This window comes from Balearica regulorum, chromosome 28 (assembly GCF_011004875.1).
Source record: "Balearica regulorum gibbericeps isolate bBalReg1 chromosome 28, bBalReg1.pri, whole genome shotgun sequence".
NCBI classification, from domain to species: domain Eukaryota; kingdom Metazoa; phylum Chordata; class Aves; order Gruiformes; family Gruidae; genus Balearica; species Balearica regulorum.
This window is the reverse complement of record NC_046211.1, coordinates 361,034-384,790: the sequence shown is the minus strand read 5'-3', so window position 1 is coordinate 384,790 and position 23,757 is coordinate 361,034. Positions and strand designations below refer to the sequence as shown.

The 23,757-nt window shown below is 72.7% G+C and overlaps 5 protein-coding genes across 8 annotated transcripts in view; all 5 read right to left on the bottom strand.

Annotated features, from left to right (window-relative positions):
- Positions 1-2,305, bottom strand: part of LOC142598544 (CUGBP Elav-like family member 3) — an 8,857-nt gene extending 6,552 nt beyond the window's left edge. Inside the window, exon 1 of one of the 2 annotated variants that reach the window (XM_075737388.1) lies at positions 1,567-2,305. In XM_075737388.1, coding sequence (XP_075593503.1) covers positions 1,567-1,711 — 145 coding nt within the window. In that variant the 5' untranslated portion in view covers positions 1,712-2,305. The remainder of the gene's footprint in view (positions 1-1,566) is intronic. The other variant, XM_075737387.1, reaches the window with a different exon arrangement.
- The window catches only part of LOC142598548 (acyl-coenzyme A thioesterase THEM4-like), a 24,410-nt gene extending 653 nt beyond the window's left edge, over positions 1-23,757 (bottom strand). The window contains exons 1-5 of one of the 3 annotated variants that reach the window (XM_075737400.1): positions 23,359-23,757; positions 22,844-23,327; positions 22,302-22,412; positions 22,091-22,215; positions 21,860-21,980 (exon numbers count right to left, since the gene is read on the bottom strand). In XM_075737400.1, coding sequence (XP_075593515.1) covers positions 21,919-21,980; positions 22,091-22,215; positions 22,302-22,412; positions 22,844-23,295 — 750 coding nt within the window. In that variant the 5' untranslated portion in view covers positions 23,296-23,327; positions 23,359-23,757 and the 3' untranslated portion in view covers positions 21,860-21,918. Of the gene's footprint in view, positions 1-21,859; positions 21,981-22,090; positions 22,216-22,301; positions 22,413-22,843 lie in introns of those variants that run through there. The other 2 variants (XM_075737399.1, XM_075737398.1) reach the window with 2 other exon arrangements.
- On the bottom strand, positions 3,204-6,892 carry MRPL9 (mitochondrial ribosomal protein L9). The gene is made up of 7 exons (XM_075737404.1): positions 6,607-6,892; positions 6,101-6,260; positions 5,784-5,905; positions 5,361-5,411; positions 5,022-5,123; positions 4,527-4,610; positions 3,204-3,954 (listed from the first exon to the last, which is right to left on the bottom strand). The coding sequence occupies exons 1-7, from the start codon at positions 6,685-6,687 to the stop codon at positions 3,823-3,825; spliced, it is 732 nt and encodes a 243-aa protein (XP_075593519.1). The 5' UTR covers positions 6,688-6,892; the 3' UTR covers positions 3,204-3,822.
- Positions 7,122-11,238, bottom strand: TDRKH (tudor and KH domain containing). Its single transcript, XM_075737263.1, has 13 exons — positions 11,121-11,238; positions 10,707-10,842; positions 10,304-10,410; positions 10,000-10,189; positions 9,648-9,787; positions 9,297-9,576; positions 8,775-8,941; positions 8,500-8,672; positions 8,197-8,261; positions 7,914-8,065; positions 7,696-7,821; positions 7,482-7,572; positions 7,122-7,358 (listed from the first exon to the last, which is right to left on the bottom strand). The coding sequence occupies exons 2-13, from the start codon at positions 10,828-10,830 to the stop codon at positions 7,243-7,245; spliced, it is 1,731 nt and encodes a 576-aa protein (XP_075593378.1). The 5' UTR covers positions 10,831-10,842; positions 11,121-11,238; the 3' UTR covers positions 7,122-7,242.
- Positions 12,173-20,551, bottom strand: RORC (RAR related orphan receptor C). Its single transcript, XM_075737389.1, has 10 exons — positions 20,527-20,551; positions 16,635-16,720; positions 16,133-16,274; positions 15,518-15,880; positions 15,235-15,356; positions 14,978-15,110; positions 14,381-14,488; positions 14,195-14,305; positions 12,442-12,551; positions 12,173-12,331 (listed from the first exon to the last, which is right to left on the bottom strand). The coding sequence occupies exons 1-10, from the start codon at positions 20,531-20,533 to the stop codon at positions 12,173-12,175; spliced, it is 1,341 nt and encodes a 446-aa protein (XP_075593504.1). The 5' UTR covers positions 20,534-20,551.

The following is a 23,757-nucleotide window of genomic DNA, read 5'->3' as shown; positions in this document are numbered from 1 at the left end:
TGCGCCCCGGCACCAGGCCCAGGACAGCCTCAGTCGGGGGGGGGGGTGGGGGGTGCCCCCCTCCAGCCGGGGGTCCCGGGGATCCAGGGGCAGCAGCTCTGAACCCCCCGTTCCGCTGCCCGGTGCCCATCACCCAGCCTCAGGCCTGCGCCGCCCCCGGCCTCCCCCCGCCAGTCCCGGGGCACAGCCGGTGCGGGGGGCTGGGGGCTGCTGGGGAACGGGGTCAGGCATCGGGGGGGTCCCTTCCTCAGAGCCCCCCGCCATGGGCAGCACAGCCCTGCCACCGCCACACACCCCACGGCTGTTACACCCGCACGGCCATCACCCCCCCCAACCACCGCACACACACCCCCACACACACACCCCCCCCAGCACCCCCAGCCGTCACAGCCACAGCCCACACCCGTCACCCAGCACCGCAAACACCCACCCACACAACACCCTGCGTCGGCACGGCCGCTCACGGCCACCCCCCACACCCGCACAGCCGGGCATCACCCGCGCAAACACCCACAGCACACCCACGCAACACCCCGCGCCCACACGACACCCCACACCCAACACCTGCACCCAGACGGCCTCCACTGGCACAACAGCCCCAGCACCCACAGCCGCACAACCGCCACCCCACACCCGCAGCACCCCGACACCCGACACGGGCTGTACCCGGTGCCTGGGGCTAAACCAGCACCTGGGCCTGGGGTGCCGGGGGTACGTGGGGCTGTACCCCGCACCAGGGGCTGTACGTGTGGCTGTACCCCAGGGCCTGTGGCCGTACATGGGGCTGTACCCCGCACCAGGGGCTGTATGTGGGGCTGTACCCCACACCAGGGGCTGTACGTGGGGCTGTACCCCGGGGCCTGTGGCCGTACATGGGGCTGTACCCCGCACCAGGGGCTGTACATGGGGCTGTACCCCGAACCCAGGGCTGTACGTGGGGCTGTACCCTGGGGCCTGCGGCTGTATGTTGGGCTGTACCCCATGCCAGGGGCTGTATGTTGGGCTGTACCCCGAACCCAGGGCTGTACGTGGGGCTGTACCCTGGGGCCTGCGGCTGTATGTGGGGCTGTACCCCATGCCAGGGGCTGTATGTTGGGCTGTACCCCGAACCCAGGGCTGTACGTGGGGCTGTACCCCGCACCAGGGGCTGTACGTGGGGCTGTACCCCGCACCAGGGGCTGTACGTGGGGCTGTACCCCGCACCAGGGGCTGTACGTGGGGCTGTACCCCGCACCAGGGGCTGTACGTGGGGCTGTACCCCGCACCAGGGCCCTACGTGGGGCTGTACCCGGGGCCTGCGGCTGTACGTTGGGCTGCGGGCGGTGCTCAGGGCCTCCGGTTGTACGTGGTGCCGTTCCCGGTGCTGGCTGCTGTACGCGGGGCCGTTCCCAGCTCTCGCCTCCCATTTCCCGGGGCTGCACCCGGTTCCCCGGCACCATCCGAGCCCCCCGCTCCCCGCTGCCGGTACGCGGTGCCCGGTGGCGGTGCCCGGTGCCCATGCCCGGTGCCCGGTGGCGGTGCCCGGTGCCCATGCCCGGTGCCCGGTGGCGGTGCCCGGTGCCGTACCTTTGTGCATGCCGGTGTACTTGTCCTTGATGACGGTGAGCTCGTAGATCTTGCCGAACTGCTCGAAGATGGGCTTCAGGTCCTTCTCCTCCAGGTGCCGCGGGATCTGCCCCACGAAGAGTTTGATGGCGTCGGGCTCCTTCATGGGGCCGCCGGGGAGGGGGGGCCGGGCCCCGGGGCCGCTCCCGGCGCTCGGTGCGGCTCCCGGTACGGCCGGTGCGGTGGCCGGTGCCGCTCCCGCCGCCCCGGTCCGGCCGCTGGAGCCGCCGCCGTTCGCTGCCGCCGGCGCCCGGTGCCCGGTGCCCGGTGCCGGCCCGGCCGCGGCGCACACAAAGGACGAGGCGGCCCCGGGGCTCGGCTCGGCTCCGGGGACGGGGCGCGGCGGGGCGGGGGCAGCTCTGCCCGGGGGGCGGCGCTCCCGGTAGGTCCCGGCGGTTTCCCGATGGGGCCCCCCCCGAATCCCGGCGGCTGCCGTCAGCGCCCGCCCCGCCGGTACCGCCCGCTCGCCGCCCCGGTTGCCCCCGGGGGTGCCCCGGTACCGGGGGAGGGGTGAGGGCCGGCGGGGGGCGGCGGCGGACACGGACGGACACCGCTCAGCGCCCGGCCCGGCCCATGGCGGCCGCACCCGAGAGCCCCGGCGGCGGAGCCCCGCTGCGCCCCGGCACCGGCACCGGCACCGGCGGGGCCCGACCCCGCTCGCCGCTTTTCTTCCCCGCCCGGGGCCGCCCCGCCCCGCCCGGCGCTGATGTCAGAGCGGCACCGGCGATCGGCACCGGGGATCGGCACCGGCAACCGGGCACCGGCAACCGGGCACCGGCACCGCCTCGGCCCGGGGCTCCGCCGCGGCGGCCGCCGGGACTGGGGCTGGGCCGGGGGGAGGATGCGTGTGCGTGGGGGTGTGTGTGTGCGTGTGTGTGTGTGTGCACGGGGGCGGCTGTGTGCGCACGCGTGTCCGTGTCCGTGCACACACACACACACACACACACGGGGGGGGGGGGGCCGAGTCCCCGCGTCCCCCCGGCGCTGTCCCCGGTGCTGAGCGGCCGCAGCCGCCGTGGCGGGGCGAGACCCGGTCCCACGCACACGGGGAGCAACAGTGGCACACTCACTCACACCCACCCCCCGTGTCACACCCCCACGCACGCCCGTGTGTCGCGGCCCCCCCCCCCGTTGCCATGACGACGGGCCGCTCCGGGCGCAGCCAAGATGGCGCCGCCGCAACCGCCGCCGCGTCCCCACCAGGTGCCGGGGGGGGGGGGGGGGGGGGCCGGTACACGCACCCACGGGGGTACACACACACACCCACACACACACACCCCCGGGACACGAGCACACGCGTGGGGGGGTGGCGGTGATATCCCCCCCCATCGTGGCGGTGCGGGGCTGGGCAACACCCCACAGCATCGTGGGGGGGGGGGGGTAGGGGGGGCAGGGCCTGGCGTGGGCCGCCCCACTGGTGACAGCGCTCCCCCCCCCCCCCCGCCCACGCTCCGCCTGAGCAGCGAGAGGTACCTGCGGGCACAGCCGGCGGTCAGGGTGCTGCTGCGGGGCTTCCTCAGGTGGGACACCCCCCCCCCCGCCCCCCCGTGCCTCAGTTTCCCCCCCCCCCCCCGAGGAATTTCACAAAAACACCTGAATTCCTGTTACAAAAAGACCCATTTTCCATCACGGGAAACCACACCAAAACAGCGCCTTTCTCCCCAAACCCCTGCACCCCCCCCAAACCCCACTGCCCCCCCTTGCAGGGAGCTGCTGCTCCGGCGACCGGCCGACGTCCGGGCGTTTGCCACAGGTGAGGGGGGGCCGGGGGGGGTCCCCAAAGGAGGGGTCCCCAAAGGAGGGGTCCCCGCCTCCCGCTCACCCCTCGCCCCCCCCAGAGTACTTCACACAGCCGGAGCTGCCGGGACGGATCCAGGCGGAGTTGGGGAGACCGGGAGCAGCATCCTGAGGGGGGGGACACACAGGGGGGACACGGGGTCTCGCTCCAGCAGGCAGTGAGACCCCGTGCCCGGTGCCGCAGTGGAGTCACCCTTCCTCACCGGTGCTCCCCGGGGGGTGTCAGGGTGTCCCTGGACAGCCCGACACCCCCCCCCCCATCTCGTGTGTGTCCCCCCCCACCAGCCAGGAGCAGGGGGGGCGCAGGAACAACCCCCCAAGTCCATTCCGGGGCACCCCCCATTCCCCCAGCGCACGGGTACCATCCCAGCGCCGGGGGGCTGGGGGGTGCCGGCGGGGGGGAGCGGTGGCCCCCCCGGCTCAGAGGAGCGTCTCCCTGTGTGCGGCCAGCTGGGCCTGCTGCTGCGCCAGCCAGTGCTTGCGGCGCTTGGTCCTGGGCCGCAGGAACTTCACCACCGACATGGGCACCCGCACCGTCTCCAGCCCGTTCACCTGCAGCGCGGGAGGGGGGTCACGGCCGGGGAACCCCCCCGCGTGCCCCTGGGGAGAGGGGAGCGGCCGCTCTCGCTTCTCCCCCCGCCGTCCCGCGCCCACGGGAGCGCCATCCCGAAATCCCGGTGGGATCTGAGCTGGGGGAGGTGTGGGGAAAGGGGGGAAATGGGGGGGAAGGTGGGGGGGGAGGTGAGGGGGGACATGGGGGGCCTCGCCCCTTCCCCTGCCCTCCAGCTCCGGGAATCGGGCGCAGCGAAGGAAGCGGGGGCCACAGCCAGGGCGCTGACGGGGGGGCGGGGAGCTGCGGGGGGCGGTTGGGGAGCAGCTCCGTGCCCCACGGGGGGCCGGGAAGGACGGAGATGGAGGAGGGCGGGCGAGGAGCCGCTCTGCTCTGGTCTATCTGGGTCACGGGCACGGGGCGGGGGGGCGGGTGGTTGTCGGGTTTGGTTTTTTTAAATAAACTGTTTCCGCTCCTCACACCCCGCCCTGTGCCAGAGCACGGCACCGCTGCGGGCACATGGGTGAGACCGCCGGCGTGGGACCCCCGCGGGAGGGGGGCGGGGGGCGCTCACCGTCACATCGCACCAGTACTCGCCCCACCGGGTGATGGGCTCCTCCGGCAGCTTCAGCGCGTGGGGAGGCACGAAAACCCGCAGCTGAGAAACAGAGCGAGGCGGGCAGTGAGCGCCGGGGAAGGGGGGCAGCGAGCCCCCCCCCAGCCCGGCTCCCAGCCCCTTGGCGGGACCCCCGACACGGCCAGGACAGAGCCCCCAGCCCTGCCGCTCCTGCCGGCGCCGTGCCGGGGGAGGGACCGCGGTGGCCTCGTCTCCCGACTTCCCGTCTCCCTCAACCCCTCGAAGGCCTTACAGCCTCTGCCGAGCTGCTCTCGGCACGCGCCTCGGCTGAGCCCCGAACCGGCCACGGACGCGCCGCCGGCTCCTCCAACCCTTCGGCGACGTCCCCCCCCCCCCTCGGCATTTGGGCCCCCGCCACCGACTCCTGCACCAGCAAAAAGCTCCCGTCCGGCGCGGAGCCGGCTCCGGGCGACGCCGTCGTTAAGCACTCACGTTCTTGAGGAAGTGGCGAGCCACGATCTCGTTGTTCAGCTCCCACTTGACGTTGTTTTTCATGCCCACCTCGAGGCGGCAGCTCTTGAGGAACCTGATGGTCTGTGAAGGCGGGGAGGAAGGCGTTGGGGAGAGCACCAGGCTCCCGGCACCGCGGCTGGGAAGTCAGGGAGGTCCCGAGGGGTCGGGGGGGGGTCGGGGGGGGCTGGGGGTACGGGGCTGCCCCGGCCCCGGGAAGCGCAGCCACACGCAGGTGGCTGGAGGGAGGAGGGCTCGGCTGAGGCTTTGCGCTGCCCAAGACTCACGGATTTCTCTGGAACGACTTTAGACTCCGCTCACCTTCTCCCCGCTCTGGGTCTGGAGCACCTCCAGCTTCCCTTCCTGGCGCAACTGCAAGGACGAGAGGATCGAGGAGGATAAAGGAAAGGCGGGTGCGGCAACGCCACGCGCCGGGCAGGCTGCCTCCACGCTGCCGGGGCAGAGGCGGCTCGGCGGAGGCCCGGAGGGCTCTCCCCGTCATGGCAAACCCTCCGAGAGAATTTATTAACGAGCGGGGCTCACTGCGGGACCGTACTTGTAAGATCTCGCCCCACAAAACCACAAACGCGTGGGCGGAGGGACGTGGGGACGATCCCAAGGAGCAGCGGAGCCTTTTAAACCGAATCGCCGCTCCGTCCATTAAGATCTCCTGATTTCAGAGCACGCACAGGCCGGAAAGGCCCCGGCCGGGCTGGGAGCAGCAGCCCCTTTGCGCCGACCCACCTTCTCCTCCTCAAACATCTTCTTGTTCTCCGGCGACGCGTAGACGGCCAGTCCCTGGGGCAGGAGCTTGTTGCGACCCAGGGATTTCTTCACCCTGACCACGTCCCCGCGGCTCCCCAAATCTGCCAGGAGAGGGGCGAGGGGAGAGGCGACGTTAGCCCGGAGCACGCTGCAGAAGCGCCAGCCCCCCGCGGCGGCTTTGGGGTTCCATCCGGCGGAGGTTTGTTAATTAAAAACCTAAAACCCAAACCGCCACGAGGCCGCTGCTTTGGGGGCTCTGCAGCCCCGGGCACCCCGCGGGCGGGAAGGGCCGTTACCGTCCAGGGCCCGGGTGAGGATCAGCTCCAGGCTGCCCTTGGGCCGGTGCTTGGTGTCCTCCAGCAGCCTGTAGACCCGGTGCCGCCGGGGGTGCAGGCGCGGCTGCTGCCCCTCTTTGCTGAGCGGGACCTGCCACCACCGCTCCACCACCACCGTCCCCTGGGCCGGGCGGGAGGAGTGAGCCCCGAACCGAGCAAACCGGGAGCAAAGCGGCTGCGAATCCCGCTCCGTCCCGGGGAGGAGCGACCGAGGCGACAGCAACCACCACCCCCCCCCCCCGGTCACCCCAGCCGTCCCCATCCCACACACGAGCCGCCCACGGACCCCCGACACCGCCCCGAGCTCCCCCCGCTCCCCAGCCCCCGACAGCCGCCCCCGTTCCCCTCACGGACACCCCCGTGCCCACCCGCCCAGCACCCAAAACGCGCACCCGGTACCCAGACAGCCCCGGCAGCCCCCCGCGGAAGCCCCTCACACGCCCGGTGCCGCCCCCCCCGGCCCTCACCCGGCTGTGGCCGAGGCTCAGGGCCCGGCTCGCCGCCCGCACCAGCAGGCCGCAGCCCCCCGCCGCCCCCCGGGCCAACATGGCGGCCCCCGTCCCGCTCCCGGTGCCGCCGAAGGACCCCGCGCCCCAGGACCCCGTGGGGCTGCCCGCTGCGCGCCTGCGCCCGAGGACCCCGCGGGGCTGCCCGCCGAGCGCCTGCGCACTAGGGTCCCACCGGGGCCGGTCGCCGGCGCCCCAGGACCCCACCGGGGGCTGCCCGCCGCGCGCCTGCGCCCAGCGCTCCCAGCGCTCCCAGCTCCCCCCCGACCCGGTACCCAGAGCCCCCCCGTGGTGGCCCCGGGCCGCCGCCCGTCCGTGCCCCCCCCGGGCTGTGCACCCCAGCGTGGCAGCTCCCGCTTCCCCCCTCCCCCGAAACGAGGGGCCCCCCAAACCGGGGGCTCCCGCAGTGCCCGTTCTCCGCCCCTCGGGACCCGGGGGGGGGCACCGACCGGCGGCAGTTCCCGTGAAAGCGGGGCTCCGAAACGTTCCGTTTATTGACCCGGGACACCGCAGCCCCTCTCCCCAAAAACAATTCCAACCGGAACCGGGGAAAGACCGGGAGCCCCCCGAGCCACGACCGGTAACGGGGCGGGGGCATCACGTCCATCCCGCTCTGTGCTCCCGGGGGGCTCCGTGGGGACGATCCTGCTCCGGGGGGCACCGGGAGCTCCCCTCCGTCACCACGCCGTCCTCACCGCTGCTGGAGGCACCGTCTGCGCAGAACGGGGGGGGGTGAGGAGGGAGCCCCGACGCCGCTCCGGCACCCCCCGCGGTACGGGACCGCGCACGGTGGCACCCGCCGTCCCCCGGCAGGAGGGGTGGGCGCGCGGCGTTACCCGAAAGGCAGGACGGGGTGAGGGGGGGCTCGCCGGGACTCCTCGGCGGCTCCGACGAGAGGCTCTCCAGGGAGACGCCGGTGCCGTTCTCCTGCGCGGGGAAGAGCCGGGGTGACCATCACCGGGGGACGCCGGGATGGCTCCGGGGACGACACGCCGGCCCCGGCGATCCGGTCCCGTGTCCGCTCACCGATCCGGTCCCGTGTCCGCTCACCGGTGTCTCCGCCGTGGCGTCCTGGGCCAGCGGCGGGGGGCCGTCCCCCACCGCCCCTTCCTCTTCCTCCTGGGGACAGGGCACGGCGTAGCCCAGCCGCACCAGCTCCGCTCCGACGTCCAGGTTCTGCGCCAAAACGAGACGGGGCTGGAGGCGGCAGCGCCGAGGAGGGGGGTCAGGGCGCGTTCGAAGGCGGGGGGGGAGCAGCCAGGGGTCACCTTTTCGTGGTGGACGTCGTAGAGCCTGACGTTCGGCCGCGTGCCGAGCCCGGACTGGACGTAACTGGAGATTTTTGCCACCAGCGGTTTCCACGCGGCGCAGTGGGTGAGGCGGTCGAAGGCGTCCAGGGCCGCCTCTTCCCACCCGTCCCCTGCGGGAGGGGGCAACGGGGGGAGCGCAGCGCGGGTGAGAAGGGGACGACCCGGGGTGGTGTCTGCGGGGAAGGGACACGGCCGAATCCGGCCCCCTGCCTCCCCCCCCCGGGGCTCCGTCCCCGCTCACCCGCCGGCAGGATCCCGGCCAGGCTGCACTCGATGGCCTGGAAGGGCAGGCTCAGGAAGTCGCTCCTGGCAGGGAGAGAAGACCCCCATGACGCCGCGCCGCCGGCTCTCCCGGTGAGGACAGCCCGCCTCGGCCACCACCCCCAGCTCCCCAGGGATTTTCGCGGCTTTTCGCAACCGCGACTTCACGGCACACCGAATCACCTCGGCTAACTCCGCCGCCGCCAGCCCTCCCCCGGGGACGTTCAGCCGCGGCCCCCTCGTCACCCTCCAGCTCTCCCCCCGGGTGCCACCCCGCGCTCACCGCAGGGCTCGCAGCGCCTCACGGGGGGCCTCCCCGTTGTCCCCAAAATCCACGTAATAAAGGTCAAAGCTGCCGTTCTCCAGCGTGCCCAGGACGCGGGCTCGGTACCAGTCGCTGCCATCCATGTAGGGAGCGGCCACGATGTCCCCTGCGCGGACGGAGGAGAGCTCTGCCTGGGGAGGGACGGGGCGGGTGACGGCTCTGGGGTGGGCGAGGGGACCCGCGGTGGCGGGGGGGGACACGGGTCGCGGAGCCGGCGCCCCGCAGGGTCTCACCGCGCGGCCGCTGCTCTGGTAGTACTGCCGCATCTCGGTGGTCAGCTTGTCCAGCTGCAGGCTGCGGTGGCCGATGATCTGGATCCAGAAGTGGTTGGGGTTTTCTGCGGCCGAGACGTAAACTTCCAGGTGCTCGTCCGCGTGGAAGCTGAAATCGGGGCTGGGAACTGCGGGAGAGGCGCGGGGAGCACCGGTGAGAGCCGGACGGGGCGGCCGAGGGGATCCCCGGCCTCCCACAGAGAGGGGGAGAAGCCGACCCGCGGATCCCGCTCGCAGAGACGCGTCTCGGACCGTCCGCAGGACAAACGGCTCCAGTGAGAGCCCGGGAGGCAGCCGAGCCGCCCTGCCCCGCCTCGAGCGGGGAGGGAGCCCAGGGGACAATGCCACAGGCAACCCGGGGTGACCCGGCACCGCTAAAACGGCTCCCGACGCTCCGCAGGGCCCCAGGGACCCGAGCAGACACATTCCCCCCAGCGCGGTTTCCCCGTTGCGCCCCAGGAACAATGCAAACGCTTCTCTTACCCTCAAATTTTGGCACTGCCGCGTCAGGCCGTGCCGCCGGCTCCTCCAGCTCATCCTCCAGCTCCTCCACCTCCTCCTCAAAGGGAGCCTGGCCCAGGAGCGAGCCTTCACCCCAGGACAAGCCGTCCTCCTCTTCATCATGCCCCGGTAACCCGTCGGGGAGCGGCTCCTGCTCCCACCGGCTGCCCAGGGGCTGCTTGCGCTGGCACCGCCTCGCCGTCGACTGGGCCAGCTCCTTCCGGAAAGCGTCGTCTTCCGTCAGCTTCTCCATGATGAGTTTCTTGGGGGGAAAGAGGAGAGGGTTGGGCTCGGGGGCCAAGCTGTCCCCCAAGCCCTCTGCCTCCCGCTCACCTTGGCCGCTGCCACCTGCTTCCGCGTCCCCGAGAGCTGGATGACCCTGGTCGGGGCCAGGCCGGCGTCGGCCTCGCGCTCGCAGAGCACTTTGGCCCCCGAGCTGTGGCAGATGCCCCGCACCGTCTCACCGCCCCGGCCTGCGGGAGACAGAGCCCCGGGAAACCGGGGCAGAACGGACTCAGAGCAGGAGCTGGCCTCCAGCCCGCAGATCTCCCGACACGCTCACACCGTCGGGGGGCTTCGACGGCAATTGTGCCACCACAGACACCGAGCGGGTAAATTTGTGACACCTCCCACTGTCCCCTGCCTCCCCAGGGCGGGCGGAAGGGCCCCAGGGGAGCGGAGGTACCGATAATCCTGCCGACGGCTCTCTGGGGCACGCAGAGCTGCTCCGACACCGGGGCGCTCTCCGTCACGATCTGGTGGACGGCAGCTTTCGCCCGGCAGACTTGGCTGGGGGAGCCCGAGATCAGCAGCGCCGTCTCCTCGCCCTCGTCCTCTCCCTCCACATCGATGCGAGCCCCCGTCTCTTGGCTCAGCTGCGGGCACAGGGTGGGGGGGAACCAGCCCCCGGGTGCCATTTACCGGGGCTGCCAGTGAACTTGGCCTTTCCCCGTCACCCCCGTGAGCGGGGCGGCTCCGGCATCACTTACTTTTTTGATAGTGGCTCCCTTCCGGCCGATGATGGATTTCACAGCCGCCCGGGGCACTCGCATCTCGATTTCCAGCTCCTCATCTCCCACGAATGTCAGCCGCTCCTCTGGGGGCAGGGCAGAGCGATGGCGGTGGGTCCCCACAGCCACGTCCATCCGCACAGGGAGAGGGAAACCCCCGGGGGGTTTATAAACACCACAAGGGAAATTCAACGCAGGCAAAGCTACTCCAAAAGCCTCCCCGTCCCCAGGGAGGGGCCTGCAGCGGCTCTGAAAGTCCCAGGGGCGCTCACCTCAGCACATTCGGGGAAGGCGAGGGGAGGCCGGGGCACAGGGGAGGCAGCTCAACACTCAAACCCGCACGTGGGAGGGATGGGGACGACGGGGGGACCGCGACACCCACCTCGGCTCTCCCGGTACCTGCGGTACAGGATGTAGAAGACGGCTGCACCGGCCGGGATCCCCAGGACCACGGCAGCTTTCTGCAGGGCCGTCAGGCTGTTCCAGTAACCCCGCCCCGCCGTCATCTTCCTCGCGGCCTGCGGGAGGAGAGGCTTTACCGGGAGCCAGGCCCTGCTGCAGGAGGGGGACCCAGACCGAGCCCCCCCCCGCACCGGGGCCCCCTCCGGCCCACACAGCCGCTGCTGAAGGCTCGGCCACCCCCGAAGCAGACGCTCAGGCCTGAGCCCACCCCGGTCCCAGTCCCGGTCCCGCTGGAAGAGGCCGCGGCTCCCGGCACCCCCGGGTGAGCGGCCGCCACAAGGGATGGGCACCGACCCCCGCGGTCCCGCCGCCTCCCGGAGCGGCCTCACCTTACCTGGAGAGCCCAGTCCCGGCGGTGCAGCCCCCGGACACCAGCCCCGACCGGGACCACGGACCCGGCTTCGCCCCGGTCCCGCCGCCCCTCGAACCGCCGCCGCCGCCTCACGCGTCCGGCCGCCACCAGCCCCGCCCCCTCCGGCGGCGCTCCAATCATAGCACCGCTCCTCCCCGTCCCACCAATCACCGCCACGGGGGGCGGTGGCCAATCCCCGGACGGCCTCCCACACGAAGGGGTGGGAGAAGAGGGGCGAAGGGGCGGGGCACAGCACTTGCCTGGGAATAAAACGACCAATCCGCGCCGCGCAACGGCCGGCTGGAGCCAGTCAGCGAGCAGCAGAGGTGCTCGGACCCGCCCCGAGCGGTGAGTGACGGGTGGAGGGGGGGGTCCCGTCCCGTCCCACAATGCCCCGCGTGGCGTGGCCGTGGGGTCCCGCGAGGCGGGGCGGGTCCCACGCGGGTTTCGTGACCATCCCCCCCCCCCCCCCCGTTCCCCCCGTGACGGAGCCCACGGACGCACCTTCCCCAAAAATGCCTTTATTCCAGCTCGGTACAGCCGCGGCCCTCCCATCCCTCACCCCCCATCACACCACCGGGCTACCCGTGAAGGGCGGGGGGGGGTGGTGGTGGTGCGTGGGGAACCCACGCGTGTCTGCCGTGGGAAAGCATCGGGGGGAGGGGGGGTTGGGGGTGCGTGTGGCCATCCCGGATGCGACCAAGCCCCACAGGCCAGGGGGTCCCAAACTGCTCTGTGGGGCAGGGGCACCCTTGGGTGACGGGGCAATCCCCCCCCCCCCCCCCTTCCCTGTGACAGGTTTTGGAGCACCCACGGGTGACAAAACCCCTGCGGGTGACAGACCGCCAACCGGGTGACGAAACCCCTCCGTGCGCTGGATGCTCCTTGGGTGCTGGATGCTCCTTGGGTGCTGGCTCCCCGCCCCTGGGAGCACCCATGGGTGCCAGCACCCCACACATCACCCCACCCCGGCAGCGCCCGCTGAGCCCCCGCCGGGGGGGGGGGGGTCCCCCCCCCCCCCCCCGGCGGGGGGCTCAGCGGGCGCTGCCGGGAGTTTCGGCCTCGGAGGCGAAGAGCTCGCGGTAAAGCGGGGGGAAGGCGGCGTGCAGCACCCCGGGGTGCAGGCGGCGGAAGGCCTGGAGCTGCTCGACGTGTTGCGAACACAGCGCGCGCAGACGGCCCTGCGGTGGCAGCTGCCCACGGGAGAAGGGGACAAGCGACCGTCACGCTTTTGTCACGCGTTTGCCACGCGCTTTTCACGCGCGGAAACCCCCCTGCGCACGCGCGTTTCGACTCCCCGCACCCTGGCCAGGAGACCCTCGCGGTGGGTGCGGCGCAGAAGCAGACGGAAAGCGACTTCCAGGTGTCCCTGCAGCCGTGCCACCTTCGCCTGGTCCTGCAGCCACGGGCGGTCTGGGGACGGGGGACACGGGGGGGTGTGGGGGGAATGTGGGGATGGGGGACACGGGGGGGCGTGGGGGGGGAATGTGGGGATGGGGGGTGGTGTGGGGATGGGGGACACGGGGGGGGTGTGGGGATGGGGGGTGTGGGGGAAATGTGGGGATGGGGGACACGGGGGGGCGTGGGGGGGGAATGTGGGGATGGGGGACACGGGGGGGCTGGGGGGGGGATGTGGGGATGGGGGACACGGGGGGGATGTGGGGATGGGGGACACGGGGGGATGTGGGGATGGGGGGTGACATGGGGATGGGGGACATGGGGGGGCGTGGGGGGGGAATGTGGGGATGGGGGACACGGGGGGGATGTGGGGTGACATGGGGATGGGGGACATGGGGGGCGTGGGGGGGGATGGGGGACACGGGGGGGTGTGGGGATGGGGGTGTGGGGGGCAGTGTGGGGACGGGAACATGGGGGGATGTGGGGATGGGGGACACGGGGGGGCGTGGGGGGGGGATGTGGGGATGGGGGACACGGGGGGGCTGGGGGGGGGATGTGGGGATGGGGGACACGGGGGGATGTGGGGATGGGGGGTGACATGGGGATGGGGGACACGGGGGGGGCGTGGGGGGGGAATGTGGGGATGGGGGACACGGGGGGGATGTGGGGTGACATGGGGATGGGGGACATGGGGGGCGTGGGGGGGGATGGGGGACACGGGGGGGTGTGGGGATGGGGGTGTGGGGGGCAGTGTGGGGACGGGAACATGGGGGGATGTGGGGATGGGGGGTGGCGTGGGGATGGGGGACACGGGGGGGCTTGGGGGGGGATGTGGGGATGGGGGACACGGGGGGATGTGGGGATGGGGGGTGACATGGGGATGGGGGACACGGGGGGGGCGTGGGGGGGGAATGTGGGGATGGGGGACACGGGGGGGATGTGGGGATGGGGGACACGGGGGGGATGTGGGGTGACATGGGGATGGGGGACATGGGGGGCATGGGGGGGGAATGTGGGGATGGGGGACACGGGGGGGATGTGGGGATGGGGGACACGGGGGGGATGTGGGGTGACATGGGGATGGGGGACACGGGGGGCGTGGGGGGGGATGGGGGACACGGGGGGGTGTGGGGATGGGGGTGTGGGGGGCAGTGTGGGGATGGGAACATGGGGGGATGTGGGGATGGGGGGTGGCGTGGGGATGGGGGACACAGTGGGGATGGGGGACACGGGGGGGTGTGGGGATGGGGACAGGGATGGGATGAGCTTGGGGCTGTGGTGGGCACGGGGACGGGGACAGGGACGGGGTGAGGACGGAGCGGAGACACGGACAGGGATGGAGATGGGACCATGGCGGGATGGGGTGAGGATGGGGACAGGGTGGGGAGCACGATGGGACGGGGACGGGCACAGGGTGGGGACACGGGGGGCACAGGGTGGGGACACGGGGGGCACAGGGTGGGGACAAGGTGGGGACACGGGGGGCACAGGGTGGGGATGCCACGGGGACAGCGCGGGGGCACAGCAGAGGCCAGCTCGGGCCACCCAGTGCCACCGCCCAGCTTTAGGACAAAACCGCGGGGTTTTGGGCAAACCCTCTCCTGGGGCTGAGGAGGGAAACTGAGGCACGGGGGGGGGGAGCCGGGGGGGTCCCTCACTGGCGTTGACAAGGACGAGGGCGCTGAAGAGGGCCACCTCGCTCTCCGAGAAGTGCAGAGCGCAGAGGCTCTGGGCGAAGTCGAAGATGGAGCCGATGAGCTCGTGGCAGCCTGGGGGGAGCCCTCGTCACCGCGTGTCCCCCCGCGTCCCCCCGTGTCCCCCCCCCGCCGCGTCCCCAGCCCTACCCAGGGATCGGAAGAGCTCGGCGCCGGCGTACTTGCCCTCGAAGAAGACAGTCCGGTTGTCGGAGTTGAAGGCTCGGCACATGCGCACCAGCACCACCTCCATGGCGCCTGCCGCCGCCCGGCAGCGGGACGGGGACGGGGACGGTGGCACCGGGGACACGGGGCCCCGCGGTGCCGCTGCTCGACCGACTGTCACCTCCCCGCTGGGACCAGAGCAGCCCGTAGGGATTGCCCCCCCCCCGACGGGACCCCACCATCCCTCGGGGACCCCACCATCCCTCAGGGACCCCACCATCCCTCGGGGACCCCACCATCCCTCGGGGACCGCCACCTCCCGATGGGGCCACGGCATCCTGTGGGGATTGTCACCTCCCTGGAGGGACCGGAGCATCCCATACCCCCGGGGACACCAGGGCTGGGGAGACGGGGACAGCAGGGACTGTGGGGCTGGGGACAGGGGATTTGGTGGCCCTGGGGCTGGGGACAGGGGACGTGGTGGCCCCGAGGCTGGGGACAGGGGACGTGGTGGCCCCGAGGCTGGGGACAGGGGACGTGGTGGCCCTGGGGCTGGGGACAGGGGACGTGGTGGCCCCGTACCCGCTTTGAGGAGGACGATCTGGTCGTTCTGGCAGAGGTCCATGAAGCCGCACAGGCGCTTGGCGAACTCCACCACGTACTGGATGGCCTCGGTGATGCGCCCGGCGCAGCGCTGCCACATCTCCTCCATCGACTGCGGGACCTGGCCGTCACCCCCGCCCAAACCCCCCAGACCCCCCCCCAAACCCCCCGAGAACGTCCCCGTCGCTCCGTTGGGCACCCTGGGGACCGTCGTGTCCCCACCGCGGTGGCCTCACCTTCCTCTGGTAGGCGCAGACCTCCTCGCGCGAGAAGGTGTCCCAGCGCCGGAGCTGCAGGTCCTCGGCGCGGAGCTGGCAGGTCTCCCGGTACGACTTGAGGACGTTCTGGGTGAGGTGCTCTGGGGGGACGCGGGGGCTCGGGCACGGGCACACGCAGCCCCCGCGGCGAGGTCCCAGCACCATCCGGCGCCCGCGGGTGATGGAGCCGGGTCCCGTCACCGCCGAGCGCCCGTGGGTGACGGACCCAGCCCCCACGGGCACGTGGCACCCAGCGACTCACCGATCTCCGCGCCGGAGGATGTGGGTGACTCCAGGAGGCTGCTGACACTGGGGTGGGGGTAGAAGTCGGCGCCGTCCCCGTCCCTGTCCCCGTCCCCGTCCGGGCCCCGCTTGGTCCCCTCCGGCCGCCCAGGCTCCATCTCCGCCGTGGGAGCGGCCCTGCCCTCCATCCCGCCGTGGTGGGTGCCGGGGCACCCCGGGGTGCTGGCGGGGGTCAGGGGGTGGCCGCGGCACCCCGTCAGCCCCAGGGTGACGGCGGGTGCCCCCTCGGCCGCCCGTTCCCGCTGCCGCTGCTCCAGCTGCTGCTGCACCTCGGCGTGCAGCCGGTCCCGCTGCTTCTTGGACATGCGGCCGAACTTGACGGCTGCGGGGAGAGGCGGCGGGGCTGGGGGACACGCCTGCCACACACGTGTGCGCGCGTGCACCGGCCCGCGCGGGGCGCCCCCGCGACCTACATAGCTGTGGCACCGGGGCTTTCCGGCCCCACGCGCGTGCCACGGCGGCCCCCGCCGCCCCGCTTCCTCCGGGCGCACCCACGGCCCCTCTGCTTCCTCCCGGGGCGGCCGAGGGGGGTGCACCCAGCCGCGGGGCGGGGGTGGCCGGGACGGACACCCACCGTCGCGGGACATGCCGAGGCGCAGGCACTTCTGCAGGCGGCAGTGCTGGCAGCGGTTGCGGCTGGCCCGGTCGATGGGGCAGTTCTGCTGGCGGCTGCAGGCGTAGCTCAGGCTGCTCTGCTGGCTGCGCCGGAAAAAGCCCTGCGCCGGGGGTCACCGCCGTGCCGGCACCCCACGGCACCCCACGGCACCCCTTGGCATCCTCCAGCACCCCTCAGCACCACCATGGCACCCCCTGGCACCCGCCGGCACCACCATGGCACCCCCCCGGCACCCCCCAGCAGCCCTTGGCATCCCCTGGCACCTCTTGGCATCCCCTGGCACCCCTCAGCACCCCCAGGCACCCCCCCGGCACCACCATGGCACCCCCCCAGCACCCCTTGGCACCCCTTGGCACCCTCCGGCACCACCATGGCACCTCCCCAGCACCCCTTGGCACCCCTCAGCACCCCCCAGCACCACCACGGCACCCCCCGGCACCCCTTGGCACCCCCGGCCCACCTTGCAGCCCTCGCAGGTGATGACGCCGTAGTGGATCCCCGAGGATTTGTCCCCGCAGATCTTGCAGGGAATCACCTCGATGTGGGCTGCGGGCGGGAGGGGAGGGGGGGTGACACCCACCCCAGGGACCCCCGTGGGACCCCGTGTGCCGTCTGTGTCCTCGCGTGTACTCCCTGGGCTCCCGTGTCCCCCGTGGGCTCGCGTCCCCCCTGGGCTCACACGTCACCCCGTGGGCTCCCGTGTCCCCCCCCCGTGTTCCCGCGTCCCCCCTGGGCTCCCGAGGGCCCTGTGGGACCACGCGTCCCCCCGGGACCACGTCTGCCGCCCACCTCCTCGCCGGCACCCCGCGTGTCCCCTGCGGGCACGGGTGCCGCTTACGGGCTCCCGCGGCCCCTCTGTGCTCCTGTCCCACCCCACGGGCCCCCACGGCCCCCGAACCCCCCCAGGAGCCCGTGGGTGCCCCCGGGCGTCCCCCCACGGCCCCAGCGCAGGGTGGGCCCTGCCGGACGCCGGCGACTGCCAAAACCGCACCGGCAGCGAGCGCCGGCGAAGCCGCAACTGGGACGCGGCCCCACCTCGCAGGAAGGCGCCCGCCGCCCCGGCATCACCCCGGCATCGCCCCGGCACGGCACCGGCGTGGCACCAGTGGGGCGCGGGGGGCCGTCACGGGGATGGGGGGCACCAGAGCCGTGGGAGGGGGGACAGCGGAGGGGGGGACCCCCACCCCGGAGCCCCCCAGGAGCCACCTCCTGCCCCGAGGGCTCTTATGCCCCACCTGGTCACCCTCTGCCCTGCACGCGCTTGTGCACTTGCGTGCACATCCGTGCACCCTCGCACACGCTCGCGCACGCTCAGACATGCCCGGGCACCCTCCTGCCTGCTTGCACGCGCTTGCACACTCACACGCAGTATGGGCACGCTTGTGCACGCCTGGATGCGGTCGTTTAAGCACGGGGATGTCTGGGGGGGGTTGGCGCACGCTTGGGCACGCTCAGGCACATGCGGGCACGTGCACACACCCCCATACACATTTGGGCACGCTTGCCTGTGCTTGCCCACGTTTGCAAAGGGTTGTGCAAAGCTGTGGGTGCTCGTGCACACTCCTGCACGCTGCTGCATGCCTGTCCGTGCTTGCACACATGCATGCACGCTTGCACACGTTCACAAATGCTTGTGCACGCTCATCTGTGCTTGGACACGCCGGCGCACCCCTGTGCACGCTCTTAGACACCCCTGGATGCTTGCACGGGCTGGTACACGTCCACCGATTCTCGCACACGCTCTCGCACACTCCCTCGCGCCCTCACACACGCTCTCGCACGCTTGTGCACGCACGCAGCCGCTCCTTCATGCGCGCGCACGCCCGCACCTCTTCCTCCCCGGGCCGAATCCGCTTCGTTGGCTTTTTCCACCTGCCCCAGTTTTGGGGCCCGGTGGCCGCCCTCGCATCCGGCGGCCGGGCACCGGGGACCCCCGCGGCGACGCCGGCCCGGAGGGGCCCTGGGAATTCGGCGCTTTGAGTCAGCCCCGCACCCCGGCACCCGCATTAGTCAACGGTGCCGGCGCCGGCGGCTGCCAGGAAGCGCCGCTTTCGGGTGCTGCTCCTGCCGGGAACCGGCGGCGAGAGGTCGACGAGGTCTCGCCCGGCCCCACGCCTCCCCGCCGGCACCCGCCGCTCCCACGGCACCCACCCGCACCTGCGGGCACCGCTGACCCCGGGCACCCGCCAGCAACACGGGCACCCGTCGGTACCCGGCATCGGCACCCACATGGGAACCCAGCGAGACCTGGCAGCCCCACCAGCACCCACCAGCACCCACCAGCACCCACTGGTACCCGTCAACCTGGCACCCATTGGCCCCACCAGCACCCATTGGCCCCACCAGCACCCACTGGCACCCATCAGCCCCACCGGCACCCACCAGCATCATGGGCACCCACCGGCCCCATCGGCACCCACCGGTACCCACCAGCACCCACCGGTGCCTGTCACCCCCACGGGGACCTCTTGGCACCCACCAGCCCCACAGGGACCCCCGGTCCCAGGGCACCCACTGGCCCCCACCAGCTCCACGGGCACCCACGGGTACCCGTCAGCCCCACGGGCGCCCGATAGCACCCATCGGCCCCACAGGGACCCGCTGGCACCCGTCAGCTCTGCGAGCAGCACCCGTCAGCGCCGGGGCACCCACCGGCACCCTCAGCCCCCCCAGCACCCACGGGGACCTGCTGGCACCCATCAGCACCCACCGTCCCCGGCACGGGGGGACGACCAGGCGCTGGTGACCCCCCCACCGGCGCGGCGTCATGGCAAAACACGCCATGACACGGGTGGACACGTCATGGCACAGGCCAACACGCCATGACACAGAGGGGAAGGAAGGGACCCATGGGGACTCTGGCCGCAGCACCCAGGGGTGCTGGCACCCCTGCCTCAGTTTCCCCAGCGTCAAAGCAGGGGGGCTGCGGGTGGGGGTGGCGCGGGAGCGGGGCCACCTGCGTGTCCCTGCCCGTGTCCCCGTCGGCGTCACCTGCGGCGGCCCCGCGCAGCTGCCAGCCCCCACCACATCTGAGGGCGAGCGCCCGACCCGCAGGTGCGCGGGGGCACCCATGGGTGCTGGGGGGCACCCGCACCCCCGGCCTGGGGCGCTCACAACCACAGCTGCGGGGGGGAACGGGGCTGCCCGGCGCCGCGGCACTGCCGGGACATGCGGCAACATGCAGTAACACGCGTGTATGCCGTGCAACACGCGTGGACACCCCACGACACGCGTGCAACACCCTGCAACACGTGTGCACGTCAAGCTCCGTGCATGGACACCCTGAGCCGTGTATGGCACCCACACGCGCTGTACCGCCCTGCAACACGCCATAACGTGTGTGTGTGTGCAGCTGCACACCGGAACACACGTGCACATGCAGCAACATGCTGCAACGTGTGTGCGAATGCAGCAACACGCTGTAACATACATGCACGGGCCCCGTAGTGTGTGCACATGCAGTTACACAACCCTCATCGCCCGCCTGCCCCAAAACGCGCCTGCACACGCCACAACATGCATGGCCGTGCTGTAACACACTCCAACACGCCTGTGTAAGCTGTAAAACATGTCTGACACTGCAACACGCTGACACACGCGGCCCCCGTGCCCCGGCGGCTCCTGGGGCTCTCACACACGCACACCCGTGGGCATGCTCATGTGCACGCTCCCATGCGTGTCTGCACACACGTGTGTGCTCCCACAGGTGTGCACTGGCACGATCATGCACACGCCTGCCCGCACACTGCCCTCGCGCGCACACACACACACGCTACCGTGGCCACCGCTGCCACACGCACGTACACAGCCCGACATGCTCCCATCCGCTTGCACAAGCACACAGCCGTGCCCACATGTGCGCACACACACGTGCACACCCATGTGCTCCCACGCCCTTGCACGCACACACGCCTGCCCTCACCTGCTTGCACATCCCCCCATGCCTACACGTCTGCACAGGCACGCTCTCACCCTCTTGCACACGCAACTGCCCCCTCCCACTCCCTTGCACACACACTCCTGCCTGCTCCCACTGCTTGCACGCCTGCTCTCACACGCTCCCACACCTTTGCACACGCACACACACTCTCCTGCAGGCTCCTACACGCCTCCACGTCTGCTCTCGCAACCTTCCACCGATTGCGCACACCCGTGCGCTCCCACACTCTTGCACACGCGCGTGCACACCCCCCCCGGCACGCTCCTCCACTTGCACACCTCCTCTCCCACACGCGTGCACGCGCACCCCCGCCAGCCCCCCCCCCCTCCTTGCACACACACGCGCCCCCCCCCCCCCGCCTCGCACGCACCCCCACGCCCGCACACGCGTGTGCCCCCCGCGCGGGCCCTACCTCGCATGGCGGCGGCGGCGGCGCGGGCGGCGCGGCCGAGCGTTATAAGGGCGCCGGGGCCCCCCCGGCATCCTGCCCCCCCCCCCGGCATCCTGCCCCCCCCGGCCCCACGCACTGGAAATTTCCGACTTTCCACGGCGCGGCTGGGTGGGGGGGGGGGAAACTGAGGCACGGAGGGGGGGCGCGGGCCCCCCCCACCCGTGACCGCGGTGATGCCAGGCGAAGCGGAGCGGGGACCCGGGCTCCGTCCCAACCCCCCCCCGGGGCGGCTGCGACACCCCCGCGGGACCCCGATGTGTCCGGTCTTGGGGGGCAGTGGTGGGACCCCACGGCGCCCCGCAGCACCCAGCTTTAGGGTGCAGGCGCGGCACCCCGCCGTGTCCGGGTTCGGGGTGCACCCGTGGGACCCCACGGCGCGCGTGTGGGCTCGGGAGCTGCCGGGTCGTGGGGGAAACGGAGGCCCCAGCTCTGGCGAGGGCCCCCCACGCCCCCCTCCTCGTGCCCGTGTCGGTGTCCCGCAGCCCCGTCCCCCCCCGTGTCCGTGTCCGTGTCCGTGTCCCGCAGCCCCGAGCCCCCCCCCAACCCCCCGTGTCCGTGTCCGTGTCCGTGTCTGTGCCCCGCAGCCCCGGGCCCCCCCGGGCCCCCCCGGTGTCCGTGCCTATGTCCGTGTCCCGCGGCCCCGGCTCCCCCCCGTGTCCGTGTCCGTGTCCGTGTCCAGCCCCGCGCCCCCCGACCCCCCCCCGCTGCCGGACACGGCGCTGCTCCGCGGGGGGCGCCCGGCCCCGCCCACAAACCCCGCCCACCCTGGCCCCGCCCACCCTGGCCCCGCCCACTCCTGGCCCCGCCCACCCCCTGGCCCCGCCCACCCGGCCCCGCCCCCCCGTGTCACGGCCCCCCCACGGCGCGTGTCGCCCCCACCCGTGGGCGCAGCGGGGGGGCCCCGGGGTGGCGGCAGCGGGGACACGCGTGTGGGGACACCGGGGGGGTCCCAAAGGGGTCCCTGCCCCCCCACCCCCCACCCCCGGCCGTGGGGTCCCACCCGTGACCCCCCCCCCCGAACCCCACAGAAACACCAGGGACACGAGGGGCGATCCACAGCGGCTCTGAGCGAGGGGAAACTGAGGCAGGGGCACACGGGGGGGGACACGGGGGGGGACATGGGGGGGGACATGGGGGGACACCCGGGGGATGGACCCAGGGGGACCCGGGGGAGACACGGGGGGGACACACGGGGGAGACACCCGGGGGGGACACCCGGGGGGGACACACGGGGGGGACACCCGGGGGGGGGACACGGGGGGACACACGGGGGGGACACCCGGGGGGGGGACACGGGGGGACACACGGGGGGGACACCCGGGGGGGACACGGCACCCGGGGGAGCGGGGACGGCTACCGGCCACCCTCCCCGTCCTGCGCCCGGTGCTTGGCGGGGTCCAGCTGGATGAAGAGACCTGTAGGAGAGGGGGGATGGGTTGGATGGGCCCCCCCGTGACCCCCCGTCCTGCCCCGGGGTGTCCCCACGGGTGTCCCCACGGGTGTCCCCACGGGTGCCCCCCCTCACCGGTGGCCCGCGCGTGCAGCGTGTCCCCGTCGGCGCTCCGCACGTGGCAGGACAGGAAAACCTTGCGGCCCTCCAGCCGCTCGGCGCGGCCGTCCAGCAGCAGCACGGCGCCCAGCGGGACGGGGCTGTGGGGGGACACGCGGGACCCCCCGTCAGGGCCCCTGGGACCCCCCGGGACCCCCCGTGCCCCCCCGTGCCCCCCCGTGCTCACGCCAGGTAGTCGATGCTGAGGTTGGCCGTCATCACCCTCCCGGCCACGGCGAGGGCGCAGGTGCCCAGCGTGCCGTCGATGATGGCGGCGATGGCGCCACCGTGGGTCAGGCTGGGACACAGTGGGAGGGTCAGCACCGGGGTGGGGGGGACGGGATGGGGTGGGATGGGATGGGAATGGGATGGGGATGGGGGTGGGATGGGGATGGGGATGGGAATGGGGATGGGATGGGGATGGGATGGGGATGGGATGGGGATGGGGATGGGGATGGGATGGGATGGGGATGGGGATGGGATGGGATGGGATGGGGATGGGATGGGGATGGGGATGGGATGGGGATGGGATGGGGATGGGGATGGGGATGGGATGGGATGGGGATGGGGATGGGATGGGATGGGGATGGGACGGGGATGGGGATGGGGATGGGGATGGGATGGGATGGGGATGGGGATGGGATGGGGATGGGGACGGGGATGGGATGGGATGGGGACGGGGATGGGATGGGGATGGGATGGGGATGGGGACGTGACGGGGACGCTCACCCCGGGTGTCCCTCCAGGTGGGGGCCGGGCTGGAAGAGGCAGAGCAGGCGGCGCTCGGCGGCGTTGAGGAACATGGCGTACTCGAAGCCGTCACCGTCACCGTCAATGGCGCGCAGGAAGAGCCGCGTGTCCCTCGGCGTCGCGGGTGCCTCCGCGGGTCCGGGGGGGGCCGGGGGGGGGTCGGTCCCCGTCGCCGGGGGGGGGCCGGCCCGCAGGTGGTGGCGGGCGCTGCGGTAGGAGGGCAGGCGGCGCCAGGCCCCGGTGGCGGCCATGTCGAGCAGGCGCCGGTACTGCCGCCTCATGGCGTCGCTCCAGGCGCCGTTGGGCAGCGCCAGGTCCCGGGGGGGCTCCGGGCCGGGGGGGGGCGGGGGGCGCGGGCAGGGCCGGGCGGGGGGGCGGGGCCGGCACGAGGCAGCCAGAGCCCGCCCCACGACCCCGCCGCCGCGCCACATGGCTCCCGGTGAGGTCACGCCTGGCCGGCGAGGTCACCGGTGACGTCACACCTGGTCGGTGAGGTCAGTGGTGATGTCACAGCCGGTTGGCGAGGTCACCGGTGACGTCACACCCAGTCAGTGAGGTCACCAGTGATGTCACACCCGGTCGGTGGGGTCACTGGTGATGTCACACCCGGTCGCTGCTGCTGCAGGGTGGTGACGTCACACGTCAGCCCCAGCCCCCGCGGTGAGGTCACGCCCTGTCAGGGAAACCCGGTGCTGCCAGGCTGGAAGCCGGTGGTGATGTCACTCCCAGTGCCCCCCCCGCCGCGAGATCCCGGTGGGGCCAAGGACAGCCAGGTCAGAGGTCAAAGGTCAGCCCGGTCCCTGTCCCGGCCCCCTGACCCCGTGACCCCCTGACCCCTGACCCCACGCCCCCCCGGCACCCCCCGCGCGTACCCCCGTTCCCACCGCCCGCGC